At 40.8% G+C, this 22209-nt stretch overlaps 1 protein-coding gene across 3 annotated transcripts; it reads right to left on the minus strand.

The window, feature by feature from the left end:
* Positions 1 to 322: 322 nt before the first annotated feature.
* Positions 323 to 20648, minus strand: ahcyl1 (adenosylhomocysteinase-like 1). 3 transcript variants are annotated; one of them, XM_074644549.1, is made up of 17 exons: positions 19915 to 20648; positions 10018 to 10132; positions 8836 to 8979; positions 8013 to 8113; positions 7819 to 7921; positions 6915 to 7009; positions 6686 to 6792; positions 4790 to 4906; positions 4625 to 4688; positions 4401 to 4489; positions 4174 to 4244; positions 3405 to 3499; positions 3091 to 3189; positions 2817 to 2885; positions 2594 to 2672; positions 1662 to 1782; positions 323 to 1569 (listed from the first exon to the last, which is right to left on the minus strand). In XM_074644549.1, the coding sequence occupies exons 1-17, from the start codon at positions 20104 to 20106 to the stop codon at positions 1563 to 1565; spliced, it is 1668 nt and encodes a 555-aa protein (XP_074500650.1). In that variant the 5' UTR covers positions 20107 to 20648; the 3' UTR covers positions 323 to 1562. The 3 variants fall into 3 exon arrangements, with proteins under 3 accessions (XP_074500650.1, XP_074500652.1, XP_074500651.1); XM_074644551.1 differs by lacking the exon at positions 19915 to 20648 and adding an exon at positions 13998 to 14152; XM_074644550.1 differs by lacking the exon at positions 323 to 1569 and having other exon boundaries at positions 1658 to 1782; positions 19915 to 20396.
* Between the last annotated feature and the right edge of the window lie 1561 nt (positions 20649 to 22209).

A 22209-nucleotide genomic window follows, 5' to 3' on the forward strand; every position in this document is an offset into this window, starting at 1 on the left:
AAGCTCCTAGACTCCCCGCCCTCCTCCTGCTCCTGCTCCTCCAAGCTCAGTGACTCATCTGTTAATATTAGCGACTAATGCAGCTGGCTGGTGCGAGAGAGCCGGTGAATATTCCAGAGCGGACAGCAGTTTGACGCTCAGCCAGCAGGGCTGACGGCAAGGGAACACAATGTAGAGAATGTAGCAGTAAGGCACACTGAGGGAGGCAATTGGAAGTGTTAGCAACCATGAATACAGGCTTTATCCCTTAAAATAATGGACTGTAACTACCCAAACACTGATCTAAAGAGGCCTCTCTGTTCAAACACACATTCAAAGTCACTTTTCTCTGTTAAAAGTTTCTTTATTGCTGATTTCTTTTACATACATAGTATACACATTTTGATCACATGAAATTTTACTTTAGGTGACCCCGTCGGATCAAATTAAGACAGCGACAATCATATGGCAAACATAAAAGTCTAATATTTTCTCTCAACACATATAGCTCGTACATTAGAGTTACAATTGAAGCAGTGGAAGGAAGACATGAAATGCACCACTAATAGATGTGGCTTTACAAAAGAGGAATGCTCATTTAATTAAGGTCAGTGCTGATATTTACGTGTTGCGAATGATTTTAAAAAGGCACATTCATACCACGGCCTTAAAGGTATTATCCAGTTAGAACACTTTATAAGCGACTGCTCATCAGGGAGACGCTGGAAACTTGGTTTTAAATGAGGGAAGTTATAGTACTTTGAAATATGTTTTTCAGTACTTCCTTTTTAGGAATGCACACAGCCTGGTATTTTTAACATAACATCTTAATCTGTTGTTGGCACATAAAACATCCCTTTGGTTTGATTTATTCAGGAGGAGCTGTGGGTGTTTTAGGATTATTTTAAGGTGAGTGTTGAATGCCTACGCCAAGAGTTTGAAATGTAAAATGCACTCAGCCTTTCACAGCCTATGATAAATTCTTATAATAAACAACAAGTGCTATATTTCATCACTTTACTTGTAATAAAAAAGTGTGACTGGATGATACCTTTTAGGGCGTGTATGCAGATACCATTCAATGAGATTAATTAACGCATGTAAAACAAACATTTCTAAAATAATGTACATTGTAATACAGAATTTGTTTTGGCTCAGCCCAAACCCCGGCTCGTGGAATGTACTAATAAAGTCTTAACGTCATCGACAGACAAGATAGACATGGTACCTGTCCTGTTCTTATGGCCATCATTTGGCACAGTGCGTAAATAGGGTAAACAAACGAATCAACAACTTTATGATCTAGTAACAGAAGCGTAAATAAGTACGTACACATGAAAGCATGCAAGCAGGCTTCTCTTTTAAACACGCGACAAGACATGTAAAATGTTAGTTGGTTATACAGCGTATGTTTCCTACGTGTCTTATTCTTCATATTTAACACTATGTCTGAAGTGCTATTAATAAGTTACATTCAGCATAATTAAAATAATTCCTCCATTTTGTAGCAATTTAGAAAATAAAATAGATATCTCTGTTTATCCCAGGGCAACTGTTGAGGATCACAGCATCAGACACTCTCGTTAATACCTGTGAACAAAACACACACACATCATAAAAAATATAGGAGATGTGAGACAAGTAAAGATAGTGAAAGATATACGGTATGTGGTGAGAGCTACCTGTAATAGTTCGGTTTGAAGGGGCCGTTCTTGTTGAGGCCCATGTACTTGGCCTGCTCGTCAGAGAGCTCTGTCAGGTGGGCGTCAAAGTTTGGTAGGTGCAAACTGGCCACATACTCATCTGGAGGAAAGAGACAGATAGAAATCTAAACTGTTTGGAAACATATTTGTTCCTGTGCACATTACATCACTGGATGGTGTAATGTTTAGGTCAAGTCACAAGGTGGCAACAATGAGCAACAAACTGATATACACGATCATTCTTCTACTAAATCTATAAACCCAAAATCAAAGGGTGCTTTCAAAAGCCATAGTCTGTTTGGTTAGTCCGAATCGGAGTGAAATTCATACTTTTGGTTAGTTCTCTATTTAGCTTTGGTTTCGGTTTCACAGTGTAGAAATTAAAGCAAATTTAGCAAAAATAATTTGCCGAGCTGGCGTTTACGAAGGAGCGAAGAGAGCTGCCACTTCTATGCAGGGAATCGCAGACTTTCTATAGAAGTTTTTTCACTTTGGCTCGGCACTGATCAACTGTGCTCACGAATCCCTTCTCCTCCAGTTTATCTCGAATTACTTTATAAACATCACTGTTTTTTGTGGATTTTGTTTATCATGTTCTGTGTGTTCTCTTCAGCCCAGATGTCAGGCAAACATCAGACGTCCGCAGAAGTCCAAATCAGTCCTCTCCCACTCATGTTAACCTGTCGTTTACCTGTGTCCGACTCAACAAATGACCGCACAGGCAGCCTGTAATTCCCTGTATTTTAGTTTGCAAGACCACCTCTCGCAAGCGGTCTCGGACCGTTTGTTTTGGTCCGCACCAGAGTGTGATTACTGCGTTCACAACTGCCCAAACAAACCGCACCAGAGTTCGATTAAAACGGAATAAATGTTGGCTTGTGAAAGTGCCCTAAATCAAATTTCTTTCTTACCCATCTTCTTGGGCAGGAGATACACATCCTGTTTGTAACGCCCCTCCGGAGCGTTGAACAACTCAATCAGGGCCAGAGCCTGCAGACAACACAGAGCACACAATGGTTGTAGGACTCACAATGAGTTACACAAAACTACATGTTACTACACAACAGCAGGGTGGCGTAGTAGTGAGAGGGGAAACTGTCCTCTGTCTCCACACAGAGGGGCCAAACTACTAACCTGAGTTGTAGCAGTGATGGACAACACAAATGTAGGCACTGTGGAGCAGCTCAGGTTTAAGAGGCGGCCCTGAGAAATAACAGAGTATATACATGAAGTGCACTGGAGAAAGTGACACAAAAAAGTGACACAATAAGGGATAACATGAAAGTATGCTGCTGCTGTATAAAAAAGATGTAGTCTTAGTTTATAGACAAAAAGTGTGGGTTTAAAAGTGATAGATTTTAAGAGATACCGTTTTGTAAAGATATATTGGGAGGTAGAGCGACATTACCTCTGCAAGCAGAACAACCCTCTTCCCATCGGGCCAGATGATGTGGTCAACCTGAGAGCGAACCCTCTCCCAGGTCAGCTCAGGGCTGCGCAGACTCGCCTAAGCACATAAAAGACAGGTCAGTCCTACAACTGCATGGCACGTAGAAATAAAGAAAAAGTACAGGTAGAAAAACAAAGGTGAGAGGATTTCATGCAATACAAAGGGGGGCATTTGTTTGTCAATATAGACCGTAGTACACCGTGATTGACCAATCAGATTTGAGTATTCAACAGAGCCATTCCAACACTTATACAATTAAATAGACACATTACCACATCAATCTCAGTATTGGAGTGTCCCATATTGCAGACGATGCAGCCATTCTTCATTCGGTCAAGCTGTTCTCTGGTGACCACATTCTTGTTACCTATAAAAAAACATTATAAACTGGAATTACTGCCTTGTGGTTGCACGCCTCCGCCAACCAGTCAAGTTGCAGTTTTCATCCAATTCTGTCCAAAATGTCCTCACTTCATCATTTTATCCTGTTGGACATTTGTGTGAAATTGTCATAATTAGCTTATCAATTCTTGAGTTATGGCAATGTGTTTTGTGAGGTCACAGTGACCTTTGACCACCAAATTGTAATCAGTTCATCCTTGAGTCAAAGTGGGCATTTGTGCCAAATTTGAAGAAATTCGCTAAAGGAGATCCTGAGATATCACGAGAATTGGACGGATGGGCAGACAACCCGAAAACATAATGCTTCCGGCCACAGCTGTCGGTGGCACGGAGGTATAATAAAAAACAGTAATGTGATGTGTAAACAGAGTCACTGTGAGAGTACAAGTGAGAATAAGTCATGATTGCAGAGTTTCAGAGTGCATCTGTTTCTGTTATAAGAATGGATTTACAGCTACATGTAAACTGTCATCTGACTAACACACAGACCCAAAAAAGCATTTTAGCATTCAGATGAAAAGTCTGTTTTTGACCCAGAGACCTAAAGTGGGATATTTAAATGAGGCGCGCTTTTGTAAGCTGGAAACACTGAGATTATCAAAGCAGAAGTAATGGCTGTCACTGCATGGGGCTCAGTACCAGTGCAAGTTATCACCACGTCCATCTGCCGGATGACCTCACTCAGCTTGACCACTCGGAAGCCGTCCATGCTGTGTGGATGCACACGGAGATATTGCCATTAGTTTAAGCAGCACAAACACAGTGAAAACAACTTCAAATACATTATGGAAATAAATTGTCTTCGGTGCACAACATAGAGACAGTGGAGCACAACATGGAGCCGAGCTCAATGCTATCTGACTCACCACCCCTGCAGGGCACAGATGGGGTCGATCTCTGTGATGCACACAATGGCTCCGAGGGCTTTTAAAGCCGTGCAGCAGCCTTTCCCCACCTACACACCACAGGACAGTGCAACAGTTGTAAACAGAAATCTACAATACATGTAAAAAGGTCAGCTGCAGCAGTGGAAATTGTTATTCTATCAAAAGTGAGATTTTTTTTAATGTGAAATCATAGAATGATTCACCTCTCCATAACCACACACGACCACTTGTTTGCCTCCAAACATTATATCTGTGGTCCTCTTCAAGCTGGCAGAGACAAAATGACACACACTCTTTTATCCATCTGCACGACTCAAACACAGAAACAATGGCTGTTTTTCTGGATGATGATTTAATCCTCCTCTCACCCATCCAGGATAGATTCACGGCAGCAGTAAAGGTTGTCAAACTTCTGCTTGGTGACTGAGTCGTTCACATTCATGGCGGGGACGCACAGCTTGCCAGCTTTAGACAACTGGTACAATCTGAGAGGACACAGGAGGAAACATATTCAGGCACACACAACACACATCGACAAACTGAGTTTGACCTTGTGCTTTCCGGAGTGTTTAGCTAATTGAATCCATTGAGAGTGGTACATGCACAGCTGCTGTGACCTGCAGTCCAGCTCTCAAATAGGCTCCAGTCAAACCAGACCAGTGACCTTTTCAATCTAGTGTCAGTGTGTATTAATACTATGACGACTTATGTAACTGCTTTCGATGCAGACGCAGTATGTATCATTCATCAGGATGCTTGATTTGCCTCCAGCTCAGCTCCATCTGCCTCCAGCTCAGCTCCATCTAGAGGATAAAATAATGTAAAGACCTCACGGAAGAGGATTGTGTGTTTTCATTCTGCACTCTCTGCTGTGTCTCTTCAGGTGCCGCCCTCCTCCTCCTCCTCTGTGCAGCTGCAGTGGATGGATGTACGCGGCTGGCCTCAATCACCCATTAGGGCCGGGTGTTTGAGAGGCCAGGAGAGACAAACGGACAGAGCCAGTGAGCCATTTGGCAGCGTTTCAAGCTGTGTGATGGGTGTCTATAGCCTCGTTTCCACCGCAGGAATATCACCCAGGAACTAAGAAGCTTTTGAGGAACTCGTTGCATTTCAACCGCAGGGTCCAGGGTCTAAATTAAGTTCCAGGGACATTTTCCGGGGTCTTTTTATCCCCCAAAAAGGCCCTGGTCGGGGGGTAGCCCTTTCTGAAAGTATAGGAGCTTTCGGGATGGGGTTTGGATGACAGTCGCTGATTGGTCAAACACACACTATGCCGCTGCTTGAACAGCTGTGTCGTGTACTGCTTCATTCATAAACAAGGTATCTACTACAGTATCTATTTAGGACCATCACCTCCCCTCCGAGGGGAGAACATGTTGTACCGGGGTCGGTAGTAGTTCCCTTTGGGAGTGTGTTCCTTGATCCTGTGCCAGAGTCTTTTAAGTCAAGACTTTATTTGTTGTTTCTTTGTTTCCCAGTGTCGCTTTCTTTTGTGGAAAGTAGTTTTCAGTTGGTTGTGAGTTTTATTTGTGATTACTAAATTCCTGCTTGGCTCTTTCCTTGGGTTTTATTTTATTATTACTCCCCCCATCTTTGACACTAAACAGTCTTATTATGTTCAAATCATCTGAGCCCAAAGTGAAGTGCATCATTTAAATAAAAAGCTGCTAAATTATATTATATAGTGAGTTGAACGGTGTTAAAAAGCCATGAAAACATATGCTAAACACAAACTGCACTGACAGAAGAGGAACAGCAGTCACATGGTCAAACTTCCTGACAGTAACTGGGATATATACATTGTATATACATGATCCACCTTTGTTTGCAATGTCCAACAGTTGCTCTAAATCTCACATCCTTATTTATGAAAAGCTTATATTGTTTTGTTAACCTCCTTTAGTTCAGTTTGGATTATTTCCTTGTTAATGGGACACAAAATGACCATAAATTATAAAGCATTGATCAATGCTAACTAATAACTCAAAAATATTGCCAGTCTTTATGATTTATAGTCCATTACGGGCTGTCATAAGCTGTGCCACAGACATGTCGATGTTTTATTGGATGGCTAAAAGATAAATTCTATTATTCTGATATGTTTGGCCATTACTGGCAACAGTCATCGCTTCCACACTTTACTCACCAACATCAAATAGAGTCCCTGTGCCTCAAACGGTGGCCAAAACTACAAAAGGGTGTACAAAAATGTTTCCTTCCTTCCTTTAAACCCCAAAACTCATCAAATCTAAGCTCCGTCTCACCTGTGCACTCCAGTGACACTCTCCTCCACGATGCCCCGCACCTTCTTGAAGACACTGGGATACTTCTTGTACACCCAGTGAGTCAAATCTCCGCCATCATCCAAGATCTGAGAAAAAAACACAACAGAGTTAACAGCATGAATGATAACCACCACAATCTATCACAGCACAGATAGAAGACAGAAATAATATCAGTGTTAAATTCATCATGGGATGGCCAGGTTGGTACCATATTAGCCTGCCAGCCCTCCGTGTTGACACAGCGATCGATGCACCACCAGAAGTCGTCCTCTGACTCACCCTTCCATGCAAACACAGGGACCCCTGCAGGAAACAGAACACACACACCTAATGGCAAAGACAGACAGCAGAGGAGAGGAGGACTGGCCAGCAACAGGTCCATTAGGGGAACATCACACGGTGAACGCACATGCACAGATGGGCTGCTTTACAAACATTAGGGTTCATGTTTTATCATAACACAAGATATTTCAAACTAAATCGAAAGTAAATGAAACAATAATGTTTAATGCATTGTAGATACCCATTATGGTTAATCTATAGACCTATAACTGGCTTATTTTTTAAACTAACAGAGACCTAAGTTGTTATTTACTTGTCAAAAATATATATGTTTTATATCTAATATCAATAAATCCTCACATCATGACTATAACTTCATAATACTTGACAATGGTGTTCTTCTTGCCATTTATGAGCTGACTTTCTGATGAGATTAGGTGCAAACCAAGTGGCAAGAAAACATTTCACATGTAACGCTGGCCTTAGAGAGGAGAGAATCTTACTAAATCGCAATATGGCATACTGCAATTTTCAAATTGCAAGAGGGGCAATATTTGTTTAAGGCAAAATGTGTGTCAAAATACCATTTTAAATTGAATATTGTCGTGCTGCAGACTACATCGTATTCTACAGACTTGAGAAAACATCTTTGTTTGATACAGATCTCTGCAAAAATCACACCATAATCATTTTAATTTGTTTTTCAATGAAAATGAGAATAATGATGCAAGATTTATCATTCCCTCTCATATCGCAAATCATATCACAATAGCAATATCCGTCAAAATAATAACATATTTTTTCAAAATCGTGCCGCCCTGAAATCATACCTGTTTCAGCGAGAGCAGCGGCCACTTCGTTCTGAGTGGAGTAGATGTTGCAGGCAGTCCAGCGACACTGAGCCCCGAGGGCTACCAGAGTCTCGATCAGGACCTAAGAGAGAACGAGGGGATATGCAGATACATGAACAGGTACAAGAGGTAAAGGAGGGAAGATCTGCAGCAAACAGAATGAGAGGACGTACTGCAGTCTGAGCAGTGATGTGGGTGCAGCCGACTATCTTCGCCCCAGCCAGCGGCTTCTCCCCCTGGGCTCTCTTTCTCAAGGAGATCAGGGCAGACATGTCTGGAGAAGAAAAGATTGAGCGCAAGTTAGTGGAAACTGAAAGGATGTAAAGGTCAGGTTTAGAGAGAGAGAAGAATGATGGGACATTTTGAATACAAAAATAAACCCTTTCTGCAAGGTGGACGTGCAGTAAATGGCTATAAAATTGAGACTGATTAAACAACAATGTCAGCAACAGCTGTTGCCGTCCAGGCTGTAAGCCTGAGGAACACTCGGAGAGCACGCACGCCTACGTGTCCCTCACATGGGCAATGTAAACAGCCAGAGAGACAGATTTGCAGCCTGGGAGTATACAAAAAAAAAGTAGGGAAAAGAAGAAAATAAGTAAGAAGTGAGGAATAGAACTGAGAGAAAGAGCTCCAGTCATGTATCCAGAATAATATTGACACTGCCTCGGCCTTATTTTGAAATCAGGAGGAGAGGACGGTTATCAAATAGTGTCTAAGCAGCAAAACAGACGCAATGTGATACGTCTCCGAGAACAAAGTCACAACAGGTAGCACAAAGCTCTCTTTGTATCAATGGTAATGATAGCAAGTCTCTTGTCTTGCATCACAATAAAATCACAGAAAAACTGTGAAACCAACATTTAAGATTGATACAGCATGTACACGAGTGAAAGAGATTCCATAAGAGAACAAATTCTCAGCTAAAAATGTAGAAATGGGGGAAAAAAAACTATAATCTTTGAAGCACCGGTGTGCCCGGCAGGTCAGATATACCTTGCTCTGCGATTTCAATTTCCCGGCGGCCGAATTCGGCCTGCTTGACGTTCTTCACGCAGAAGTCGCTGCTGCCGTGGGTGTTGACCTGGGCTTTGTCCCGGGGGGAGGTTTCATCATCGGAGCTGTCGGTGTAGGACGCAGCTGTGAAACGAAGAACACAAAAGGTCACTATTGTGGAAAAGCACACAAAAGAGCCAATTATGAAATATATACTTCAAATCCATTGTGAGTAAGGTGGAGCTTGTGCGTGCGTTTCCTGCATATTTGTGTGTATATATACAGTATACTGTACATGGATGTGTTTATTGCAAACAAGAGTGTCAAGCTAGACTGATAATGGGTTTTTGAGGTCAATACTGAGATTGATATTTGGGATGCACCGATCCAACTTTTTCAGTTCCGATACCAATACAGATACCTGGGCTTTGGGAATCGGCAGGCTTGACTTAAACATTACTTTCTTAACTTTGTAAAACAAAATGTAACAAATAAATACATAGATATAAATTTACTGAATTGTTATTTATTATTAAAATAAATTGTACACCAACAACTTGGTAAGAAATCTTAACAGGAATTACAATTCAAGTGTAAACCTTTTAATTGCAGCAACAAATTGGTCAAAACATACACAGGAATTCAAATTCCAGCATATAATATATATAGTATATTCATATAGAATAGAATTTAATAAATCGGCCCCATTGTCATCGATACCCGATCCAACTATTTGAGTCGGTATCTGCCCGATATCCGATCCGGTATCGGTGCATCTCTAATATTAATATATCAGCCAATAGCAATTTATTAAACATAAACACGTAACATAAACAGCAATCTTGATCCTTCTTGATCCCTTAAATGTGTTTTTTTTTTAGATAATTGTGACCAACATACATAGTGAGCAGGATTATAGCTCTATTTGTGTATATGTGCTTTTCTGCTTATATGTGCTGCATTTGTAGATGGGTGTACATACTTCATTCCAAAAGATAATATTAAGGACTTAAAATAGACAAAAACAATTCATCAGTTTAAATTAACAAAACAAACTATGAATAATAATGATCTTCAATCTCAACAGCAATCGTTCATAATCACTGTCAGTCTGTAAAAACACAGCGGGTGTTTATAGTAACATCTCCTGGAAGTGGACTGAAGCGTTCAGGTGTGCCGTACCTGAGCTGTAGCTGTCTGTGGAGGACTGGGAGATGGACCGTGAGAGGGAGCGGCGGCCAGCCTTGGTGGGGTACTTGCTGAACTCTTGTTTGTCCTCAGTGTTCGCAAACTGGATCTGGAGAGAACAAAATGGAGCACAACGTAAACATAAAAGGCAAAAAAAATCTAGATATTGCTGACTTGGGGACTTTTATTCTGTCCGTGTGCACTAATGAAGTGTCAACAAGGAAAATCAGGGGAGCGAGGAAGAGCGAGGAACATAAAGTACCGTCACACTTGAACACACTCCGTTGTATGCTTTAGGTAATTTGTTCACACTAGTTTATATTTGGCCTCATTTTGCTGCTTCAGCCACTAAAGCTGTCCTTTCAAAGGTAAATCACCTGAGTGTGTTACAGTAAATCACAGGTGGATCAGGAAGAAGGGAGCTGAGGCCTATTTTTAGATGCCCCCCCTCCTGCTCTGTGATTTATGCTTTGTTCAAAAACACAGGCTTCAGTTGTCGGTGTGGTTCGTCGTGTCAACCCGACCCTTCAAAGGGCCCAAGATCAAAGACCTCAAACACATGAAGTGGATCAGCACACACACAGCTAGCTCTGCTATTTTACAGACCAGCCTCTAACGGATGATAGATTCAAGTCTCAACTGTCCAGTCTTTGGGGTTACGTGCTGTAACAAACCACACAAGTTGATGCAATTTTAAAAATCGTATCATTAAGCACCAAATTTGGCTTTTATCACCCTGAAACTGTAACAATCCGGCTGCACCAGCAGACAACAGTCAGCTGTCAACATTAGAAACAGCAGGGAGACCAAACCCTCAGGTCCTTTAGTAAACTGGGTCACATATAGGACATTGAAGAGTTACAATCCAACAGACCTATCTAGCTACATTGATCCTGAGAATAATTACAAAAGCAGAGAAGTCAGAAACCAAACTAGACAGAAATACTTTATTTTCACATGCGTAGAAGCCCAGGTGGGCTGTAGCTTCTACTGTGCGTACACCTGGCACTGCAAATGAATAAATAGGCCTGTAAGAAAGAGACAAGGTCACAGGTAGAGGAGTTACTCAGCATTTTTCCTTAAAGGAACAGTGTTTAGGATTTCTGGGGGATCTATTAGCTGAAATGTAATATTCATAACTATGTTTTCATTATTGTATAATCACCTGAAACTGAGAATCGTTGTGTTTTCAATAGCTTAGAATGAGCCCTTCATATCTACACAGGGAGCGGGTCCTCTTCACGGAGTCCGCCATGTTGCTCTGCCATGTTTCTACAGTAGCCCAGAACGGACAAACTAAACACTGGGGCTGTATCCGAAACCACTTACTATACTAGTAGTACGTACTGATTTGGCCAAAATGTAGCATGTAGTATGCAATATGCAAACAAAAGCAAAATCTCCAGTATGCCAAAAAATCTCCAGTATGCATCGGACCAGTCTACCTCGCCTACAGTATCCCACAATGCAAAGCACTGGAATGGTACAGGCTATGGTCACAACAGCAGCCAAAATCTGCATTTTTTTTTTTTTTTTACATTTTTCGTAGCTATTTCATCACTAAATTCATTCTGAACATTTTTGAGGCGAGAAATCAACTGTGTAGATTTTGAATATTGGCAGTTTTACGATATTAGATGGATAATTGATTAGATATTCAAAGTTGTATTTTCGATGACATTGCAATAGTGGTACGGGTTAGTTTTTTGTCCAGTGCTTTAAGAGCTTGTTTAAAGGCTAAAGCCTGGCCTAGCATACTGCAAAATAAATGGCTTTAACTGTATGCAGTATGTACTGTATACTGCGTTCGTCAGTCGTATGTAGTAGGCAGCTTCGAATACAGCCTGGCTCTTTCACGTTTTCACATTACCTGAAGGCCACCGTAGTTCTCCGACACACTTGGAAAGGGAGGAGTGAGTGGAGGGGTATTCAGTTGGTTGCAATCTGCAACCACACCGCAAGATGCCACTAAATCCTACACACTGCTCCTTTAAATAGGAAGTCTGCAGGTGAGTTTAGTTTTAGATCCTATGACTTCAACGTTCATTGATCTGTTCCAAGACTCAATGTCTACTGCAGGTTTAGCAACATTTTCTTGCATAAAAGAAACGTTTAAACCAATAGGCCTTTTTCACAGAAGACATTTTGACTTGCCACAGCAGGAAAAGCACAGATGTAAATAATGAAATTAATGATGGTTAAATCCATTTAGCTGCTTTGATTTTAGGTTCCTGGTATCGTGCATGCTGGCTCACTGTCACTCTCACTGGGACACTTGAATGAAAACGGAGCCATTGTTAGTGTTATTAGTAACACCTGTGCTTTTCCTACTGTGACAAGTCAACATGTCTGCTTTGAGAAAGGCCTATGTTACCTTGATGTTGCTAAAAGCCTGATGAGGACCTGCTATGCACTATCTCTCTCTGCTTTCCAAGAAATCCTACAGGTATCTTGGTGGCAAGTGTGTTGGATCAAATCCAAGATCAAACTTTGTCCTTCTCACACACTGTATAATATCACAACATCGTATAATGTTATGCAGCAAAGAGGAGTGGACTTTCAACATTCACACATTTTTTTCTTGAATTATTTCTTCCTGTATTCCTTCATCCTTTCTTTGCCATGGCTGTTGAGTGAAGCTATTTGAGTAAGTTTTGTATAATATTAATGTTTTAAATGTACTCTTATGGGTGGAGGATGTTCACAGCCCCTGTAACCCATTGAAAGGCCTTATACTTTCTAATTCCTGATCATCTGACTTATACAAAAATGTTTTTCTTTAATGGTAGTGTGAGATTGCAAGGTCATCTTTAAATTTCTACACAGCTTTGTTCTCCTTAAATACTCACTTTGCCTCAGTGATAAATCCACTAACTGAGACAATGCTGTTGGGTTTTCTTGTTCTCTTATTTTAAATGTCCATAGAATGTGTTTGGACTAAAAACGAACGTGCAGGCCAGCGGAGTTGACACAACACACAGATGATAAATCCGGGAACACATAAATGCCAGACTAACAACAGTGAGCTGGGTAACATTTGAGTAATATGGACATCAGCCCACAACCATGTCTTATAGGTCAAGTTTATGACATTGAAGAGACATTAAAGCAAATGTAAAGAACTGAGTTCCACTGTCAAACGTAATAGTGAGAGGAGTGTCAGCTCACAGCTGGGTGAAACTAGTGCATGACTCAGTTACCTGGTAGTTACCACACAGACGTTAGCGGAGGCCGAGGCTAATTGAATGGGGTTCGTACGGTCAGCACCGACATCATTTGTGGTCCCTAAGGGAAATAGCTTAACACAACCAAATACTTCTGCTTTATATGAGATGAAATGGGTACATTTTCAACTCAAATTTGATAAAACATCATGGTTACTGCTGTGCCATTCATTTAAAATGAAAGTAGGTGTAGCATAAATGGCTAAAACAGTAGTAACTGAGTGTTTATATCTCCCAATCCCTCTTACCATGAGCAGTGGCACCTTCAACATCTACTGTGTCAGCATAACGAAACTCAAGAACCTTGTGAGACAGTTTGAAGTGAGGAGATCTCTGCATGTCTCTGTTTTCACAATTGAGAGTGCGCTCTGTCTCACACACTTGCAAAATAGTTCTTTTATGTTTGCGTTGCATCAATTTCTTACACAGTCGCTTGAATTTCTGCATTGTTCAAATTATGAGGCTCCTTCTCTTGTGGTTGAAGCATTAAGGAACACAAGAGGTTAATCTGATTAATGATGAAGCGTTACTTAAGGCACTCTTGCACAGTAAACTATACCTCTACCTGCATTTCAGCTGAACTTTTTCTGTGTGGTCTGCATTATTGCATAAGATAAAGCATAATTCTCATTCAACTGCAAAGAGAAGAAAACTTATGACATGATAAAAGTACACATCTGTGTGTGGGATATGCAGCATCTTTATGAATAAGGGTGCTGGTGGATGAGTGATGCATTAGCAGCGACTCACCCGTTCTCTCGTGTGCCCATGTTTGTGTGCCATGGTTGCCCGTCACTCTCCAGCTTTCCAGCCTACTTTTCCTGTGCCTGTGTGTCCTCTGTGTGATGGTACTAGGTGTCCCTGATGCTATTATCCCAGAACACTCCCAGGCAGAGCCGGGGGGAGGTTCCCACCTATTATCATGATTTCTAATGGCCAACCTGGAGAGAGAGAAAGAGAGAGAGGCCTAGAGAGAAAGGGGAGGATGATTCCTACTGAGCCTCTCTCTCTCTCTCTCTGGTTCTGCCCTTGACAACCAGCTGCTAAAGTCAGTAGGTTGTATTTTATAATTTATTTATTTTTTAAGTGCTGAGAGAGCAAATGTCAGGAGATTCAGACATATACAGTACATATACACAAACATGAAAAAAATCACATACACAAACACACACATCTGCTGCAGCTTTTACTTTCAGGCTGTACTCCTGATTTGGACGACTAAATGAAAGGGGATTGACGGGAGGAATTAAACCCTGTTTCCATTAGCGGCCCATCCAGTCCCATCCTACAGCTAAAAATACTCTTTCTCTCCTAGATAGCAGGCCAGGTCACAGACTTAAGCTGTGGTGTGTCTGTCAGCCGGCAGTGTAAAGGGTTCAATATGGGCCTGGCATAAGGTGACATTAACTACTTAGCCAGACACCACTAGTGCTCTACAGCGCCATCTAACTGAGAAGACATACGGGTGATTTTTCTAAGATTTAATTGAGTAAAAATGGTGAATAGACAGTAAAACTGTGAGGTGTAGCAGGTGTGAAGTTCCTCAGACAGGTGTAGCTCTTGCTTTGGTGCGCAAAGGCGTCTGTTCAGATCAACGCATGCATGACGGATTATGTGGTGTTGTGAAAAAAACATACAGCGTGCTAATCCTTTCTCCAGAACTACGTGACCTTTGGCAGGAACTATAACTTCTACTTTTTTAACATGCACCTAAATCTTCAAAGTCTATCAAGATAACCCACAACCATATTTCATAAACCGACCCAGCCCTACCATCTTTAATATAATTTTGTTCCTAAAATAATTGTAAAAATGAGAAGAAAGTCAGAATGCTGATGACAAACACTGTAGTTTAACTAGCCTAGAGAGATCCCTTTTTAAATACCAAAAGGCAGCGCTGAGAAGACAGCCGGGAAACGATGAAACTACTCAGTAGGGATGTGTTATATTTCTCATCTTATGGTGACTTTTCCCTCAATGTTAAAAGGTCACACAGAACTTTACTTGTGTGGACTATGGCAGTCTGAGTTACTGTAAGCTGCAGGGGCTTTAAGTTTGACATGTTGAGTTTTTAACCCAAAGCGCTGAGGCTGAGGTGAGTAAATCTATTTTTACATCATTTACTGCACATTTCCACACCTCTATTTAAACCTGCCGGCCAGGGGGGGGAGAGAAAATCTGCATTTGACCTTCATGAAACACTGTCATAATGTTGGCAGACAAACAAGACGAGATCGTGAAAAAAGGGTACCAACATTTTGGAGAATCTATGTAAAACAGCCCACAGGGAGCAGATACAAATGATGATGATGCATGAACAAATTCACAGTGAGTGAGTCCAGCTCCCAGGGGGGCGTATTGTGTAACTGCTGGATGGATTCAGAGAGCGAGGAGGCACACACACACACACACACACTCATTTCATTTTGCAGCATTGATTGTTTTTGCTCCCTCAGTAGATTATGTGACAAGGCAGCAGCCTCATAACGTCAACAGACATCCAACTCTTTTTTTTTTATGTGTGATATTTTCTAGGATTTTAATTCATTTTATCTTTATTTCCAAATCATTTGCAGTATTTGTTTTACTTATTCATTGTTTCCATGCAAACAGGTGGCTCCGTTTGACACCAGGCTCTCACATTTATTCATAACACACTGCTTTGTTTTCAGAAGCGGAGTGCACATTCCTACCATCCAATATGTTTTCAATCAGGCTCCCTCGGGCGATTCGCGGTCCACACATTATTGCCTCGTCAGACAGGGGGTCTGAGCTAATATTCTGGAGTCTGTGAGCCCCGCTGCTGGGAAAATACATATTTTTATTATGCTGATTATTTTGTCCACCTCTTGGACATAGGCCTACTTCAACTTTGATCGCAAAGGCAACTACACAAGACAAATCATTTTGAATAAACACTGCTGACTTGTAACAATTAATGGTACATCATTATACAATATTAGCCCACTAGTAAAAGCCAGTTTGGTGAAGGTCACATTTTGTAGTTTTTTTTTTTAAATTGTTAAGAGATGTTCATACAAATATATGGTGATTTTTAAGGCTGTGTTTATTTGTTCGTTAGCTTATTTAACAGGGACCATAGACTGTATATAAGAAGTGGACAAAGTCACCGTGACGGCACCCATTGGTTTGTGAACTGCCATTTTGAAGCCTAGAGTTCTGCATTTTGGCCGTCGCCATCTTGGTTTTTGCAACCAGAAGTGACACGAGAGGGTGGAGCTAAGTACAACCGATCGCTGAACAAGACATTCTTAGGCGAGTCAAAAAGGTTATAATTAACTTTAATAAACTGAAAACACACTTTGAAAGGGTTAAAGTTCCAAGAAAAAAAACACGGACAACTTTATGGTCTATTTGACTCTAAATTGGACCAGAATTTACTAAACGAAGAAGACTTGAAACTAGCGATTGAGACCATAAACTCATGTTTACAATGTTTAATGAGATAATAAATCAAGTGAGAAGTAGGGTCATTTTCTCATAGACTTCTAGACAATCAGACTTATTTTTGCAACCAGAGGAGTCGCCCCCTGCTGGCTGTTAGAAAGAATGCATTTTAAGGCACTTCAGCATTGGCTTCACTTCTCAGACCCGGAGCTTGCCCACTGGGAGGGACCATATTTTACTTAAATGGGACTGTCTGCTTGTGACTAGTTGACTTCCTCTGCCACCACAGTTTTCCTATGCGGGGTACATGTTATCATGGCTTCTGAAATTTATCTACTTCCCACATTTCATAATTCTGCAAAGCTTGTGACTCATTTACAGTACATGCAAATAATTCAAACAACTATTGAAACTCACAACTAATAAGGCCAATGAGTCATGTTATCTGAACACCAATTATGTTTAACAGAGGTCTGATGATCACCATTTATGAAGGCAACAATACAGAAGTACAAAGATGTCAATCATGATCAACATAAAGCACACAGCATCAAGAGGTGTGGCAACCACTCCTCACACTGCATGTGAGATTTAAAGGTTACATAAAGCTCAGCAATCTGTGCCCACGTAGCAGTTTTGTCAGCCACGACAAGCACTGTGTGATTATTTAATGTGTCATGTAGAACCCAACCGATACTGAATTTGTGAGGCTGGTATCAAGATTGCAGTGACAGTAAACAGTACAAATGAATACAAATGCTGAATATCTGCTGACATACATGCCAGTATCCCTAGCAATATTTTATATACAGGCCATAATATCGACATGGATCAGTTGTGTCAAATACAAACAGAGTGCACTAGGCCTAACAAGCTAAAGGTCACCTTGAGGGATAGAAAAGACGCTCAACAATTTGGTCCGCAAACGTGACGATATTATGGTATCAAAAAGCTGTGCCTTTAATCCGCTGTCTGTGTCATGTTTATCTGCCGCCTGTTGCCAGCTGTTACACACCGTGGTGGATCTGTAATGAGCAGCCTCCTCAAGGGAGTCTTTCACTCTGATGATTGTTCAGTGCCGCTGTGCAACAGCCAAGAAATTCAAGGTATTTTTCTCAGGACTTTGTGCTGCTAATACATTTCTATCATGCTGTTCTTATTACTAATAATGATGATGCCCACACACACACACACACTCCTGAACACATTTCAGACTGATATCACAAACACAAGAATGATTCACTGATAGACATGATTCATCTTTACAAATTAAATTTCCACGACCTTCCAACACCTTCAAAGAATTCATTGCTCTCTGACGGCAATTCGTGGCGGATTGAAATTGTTCAGAAAGCAAAGCCAACACCTCATTAAATACCACATATGTAGTGTGCAAACTAGAGATTGACAGATAGTGGATTTTTAAAGGCCGATATAATAACGATAGTTAGGAGCAGGAAACCTAATCGGCTACTTTTGCATGCACTGTTTTTAATAAATCTGTTTTTTATCACTCCGAATTTAATAATTCATAAGAGAATATCCATAATATCCATGAATGGATGGTTACGTGGCTAGGTTATTTGGAAGAGAGAACGCCATATTGGTACAGTAAGCAAGTTAAAGTAACAGTGAATGATATCTTTTCCTCCCTATCTGCCTGTCTTGCATCTGGGACAGGATGCCACAACGATAGTTTGTAAAAACGTCCTATCTGCTCCGATTAATCGGGCTACCTCTAGTGCAAACCACGTGTCTAGGCACAGGTATGATAGGCCAGTGGTTCTGAAACATGCGTCCTTGAGGGGATTCCAGGGGGTCCCCAGAAAAATGGGGAATAGTTTATTTTCACTATTTAGTCACTATAAAAGTGACGTCAATGTGAGTAAGAGTCATAAGAGTGACTAATCTGAACATAGGGTTTCACTTCCTCCGCTGTAGTAGACACAGCGGAGGAAGACACCATGTAATAATGTTGTCCTCTCTCTAGGTTCCTTGGTGGAGAGGAGGTCGGGTTGCTCAGGCTCTATCTTTTTGGTGACGCCTGGAAGCTGCTTGACATCCTCCTGGATCCATCTCTTCACATGGCCTTATGTGTATCAATTTAAGGGTGACTTGACACGAAAATGGTTGAGAACCACTGTGTTAGGCCATGTATTACTTCACTTTTGCAGGGGCCTTGAAAGAGAGATTTAAGAGCTCAACTTGGCTTTTGGTTGCTTCCTGCACACAGGATGTCGGCATGATGTGTAGACATTGTGAATATTAATAAACAGGAAAGGCTCCATGAAAGGCAGATTTTTTAACAATAATCCAGTCTCCATGAAAGCTCTTTTGGAAATTATATGTTGTAACCCCAGTAAAAGCAATGATTAGATCACATGTTGAAGCTGTGAAAGCTTTGTGACAGATTATTTAGACTATTATTATAAATGGTGGATATTATTTGTTCACTTGGCAGCTTGGCTTGTAATGGAGGGATCCCTCACAGTGTGACACTGCAGCATCACATTTAAATAAACAGGAAAGGCTCCATGAATAATAATAATAATAATAATAACAATAATACATTTTGTTTATATAGCGCTTTTCTGGACACCCAAAGACACTTTACACAGATAAAATGATCATAAAAGGCAGATTGTTTTAACAATAATCCAGTCCAGATGAAAGCTCCTTTGGAAATTATATGTTGTAACCTCAGTAAAAGCAATGATTAGATAACAGCTGTGAAAGCTTTGTGGCCTAACTTCTCAGATTATTTAGACTAAATGGTGAATATGATGTTTCACCTGGCACCTTGGCTTGGTTTAGGAATGTAGGGATCCCTCACAGTGTGACACTGCAGCATCACATTTAAATAAACAGGTAGATTGATTTGTTTTATCAATAATCCAGTCTCCATGAATGCTCCTTTGGAAATAATACATTGTAACCTTCAGTAAAAGCAATGATTAGATAACATTTGAGAGCTTTGTGGCCTAACTTCTCAGATTATTTAGACTAAATGGTGAATATGATGTTTCACCTGGCAGCTTGGCTTGGCTTTGTAATGGAGGGATCCCTCACTGTGTGACACTGCAGCATCACAGCTCCATTAACCTCTATGAATATACATGATAAATCGACACATTTGACTGTACTGGCCTTGTACTCTTCACTGCAGTACAATGCGTACACATGTGCCTGTCTACAGTCAGTACACCACACAGTGTGTCCTTGAGTGATGGCTGATGGCGAGCGTCACCGTCGTTCTTACCTTCTTGACGGATTTCAGTGTGGGGACTGCGGTGAACGCTGCGGAAGGAATTTCCCCAACGTTCATGTTCACATCGCTGCTGTTCTTGCTGACAGTCATCGCCGAGTATTTCTCCGCGACGTTTTCCGTCTCTTTGACATATTTCGTGGCTTGTTTCACCTCCGCCTTGCTGTCCACTACCGAGTCGGTCATCTCGCATCCAGGTAGACGTTAGGAGACTGTTAGTTAACCGTTGGAGAGAGAAAAGAGAGTTCAGCCGTTAGAGCCGTTAGAGCCGTTAGCTTTAACCGTCCGTCCGTCGTTAAGCTTCGTGGCTTAAAAAAAAATGAGCGAACCGTCGCTGGTTGAAGCACTTCCACTAAGCGCGGAGCAATAAGTCGCCTACTTTAAGAGAGATTAGCCTGTTACTACTTTCTATAAAGAGCAGCACTTGTTTGGGTCCTCTGGTCTCTGCTGTCATCCAACAGACAGCAACATCTCCTGTAGGAGGAGAGAGGAGAGGAGAGGAGGGGGTTTGTTGAGGCTGTCACCTGAACTCGTAGGCAGCAGTGTGTGTGTGTGTGTGTGTGTGTGTGCGTGTGTAGGCGGTGCTCATCCAGTCAGCAGCGCCGGTGCCGGTGCGGAAGAATATGTTACGGCTGCTGAGAGGCTCTCTGAGAACACTGGGTTTCTCTTAAGCTTTTGTTAATTACATTACATTTACTAATCGTTACTACTTGTGAGTCGGTGCGAGTTTAACCTAGATGTTCTGTTTCAATAGATATAGCTGCAGTGTGGACATGTCCCGCCTCCGCCTCGCTGTGATTGGCTGAGCGTGGTACCAACGTCTGAAATCTACAGCGTCTGATTGGCTGAACCTGCTGGAGACAATGTTTAACCTGGGGGGTCAAAACCATGTAATGGGGAAAATACCATACCATTTTCATCCCATGTCGGAAAGACATAATTAATTAATCAATTAACTATTTAAATTTGTGTTAATTGCGTTCCCTTGTTAAACAAAAATATTATAAATTCAATTATTAAAATTATATAAATTGAAATAGCCTTAGCCATATATAGCTTATATAGTAGTTAATCGGAAAGAAAGGGATTTAATTCATTAATCAATTCATTATTTATTTATTTTTAATTAATTACGTTCCCTTGTAAAACAAAAATATGATAAATAAAATTATTAAAATAATAAAATTATTAAAAAATATATAAATTGAAAAAGTCTTAATTATAGTTTGCTCACTCATTGATTTGCACAGAATAATAATGTAAAAATGCAAAAGTACTGTACTTAAGAAATATTACTTGTACTTTACTTGAGCATTTTTCATAATTTTATGCTACTTCATGCTTCTATCACACTAGAATATCTCAAATGTGATACATTGTTATTGATTAAACCACCCAAAAGCATATAACAGTCAACAGCTACAGTTCCCATCCCCAATAGATAGGACTTATGGAAAGATGACTAACTAAACTAACCAAAACTGGGAGTGAAGAAGTAACACACACAACCATGAGTCACTTAATAAAATTTTATTGACAGGTTTCATGAATGTCCAACCTTTTTCCATTATAAAAAAAATAATAACATTGCATTACTGCATTTGATGGGTAAAAAAACCTATTATCTACAATGAAAAAAGAAAACACTTAGGTGGACTGACCAATGATGAAGAGGTAACTACATGGATAGAATGTGTAATGTGATTAAACACCGAGTCACTGTTTTCCTACAAACACTATGTCTAACCACGAAATTGTATAAAATGCATCCACAGAATTGGGCAAATCATTAAGTACATCACACGGGGGAAGAAAAGAATTTCTGTACAATATCTTCACATTAGTATCACATTTCAGTTTTTGCTCAGTGGCCACGGGTTGGACTTATGATGCAGAGTCCATCCCCCACAGAACATGGGTTGAAAAAACGAAATGTCAAAATACAGGTCATCACATAAAAGATGTATGACACCAATGCGTAATGATGAGTGTCTCTGAAAAAAAAAAGTACCATTTACAAAAAAATATTTAAAGCATCCACTGGTGACAAAATCTCATCTTTTTAACAAGCCAGGGTCTGACATGGCTTCACAGCTGTTATTTGCTCTGTGTGACTAGCCCTGGTTACCTAGAACTTCATGCTTCATTATTGTTTAAACAAATCCTTGTGAAAATAAAAAGGCTGGTCGTAAACACTCGACCAGATAAGCTGAGGGGGGAAGCGTCCTCCATTTCAGAGAAGAAGACCAGAACAGTCCACAGGCTCAGCAGCCACATGGTCAGCTCCCT

Source organism: Sebastes fasciatus, chromosome 8, assembly GCF_043250625.1.
Source record: "Sebastes fasciatus isolate fSebFas1 chromosome 8, fSebFas1.pri, whole genome shotgun sequence".
Classification (NCBI taxonomy): domain Eukaryota; kingdom Metazoa; phylum Chordata; class Actinopteri; order Perciformes; family Sebastidae; genus Sebastes; species Sebastes fasciatus.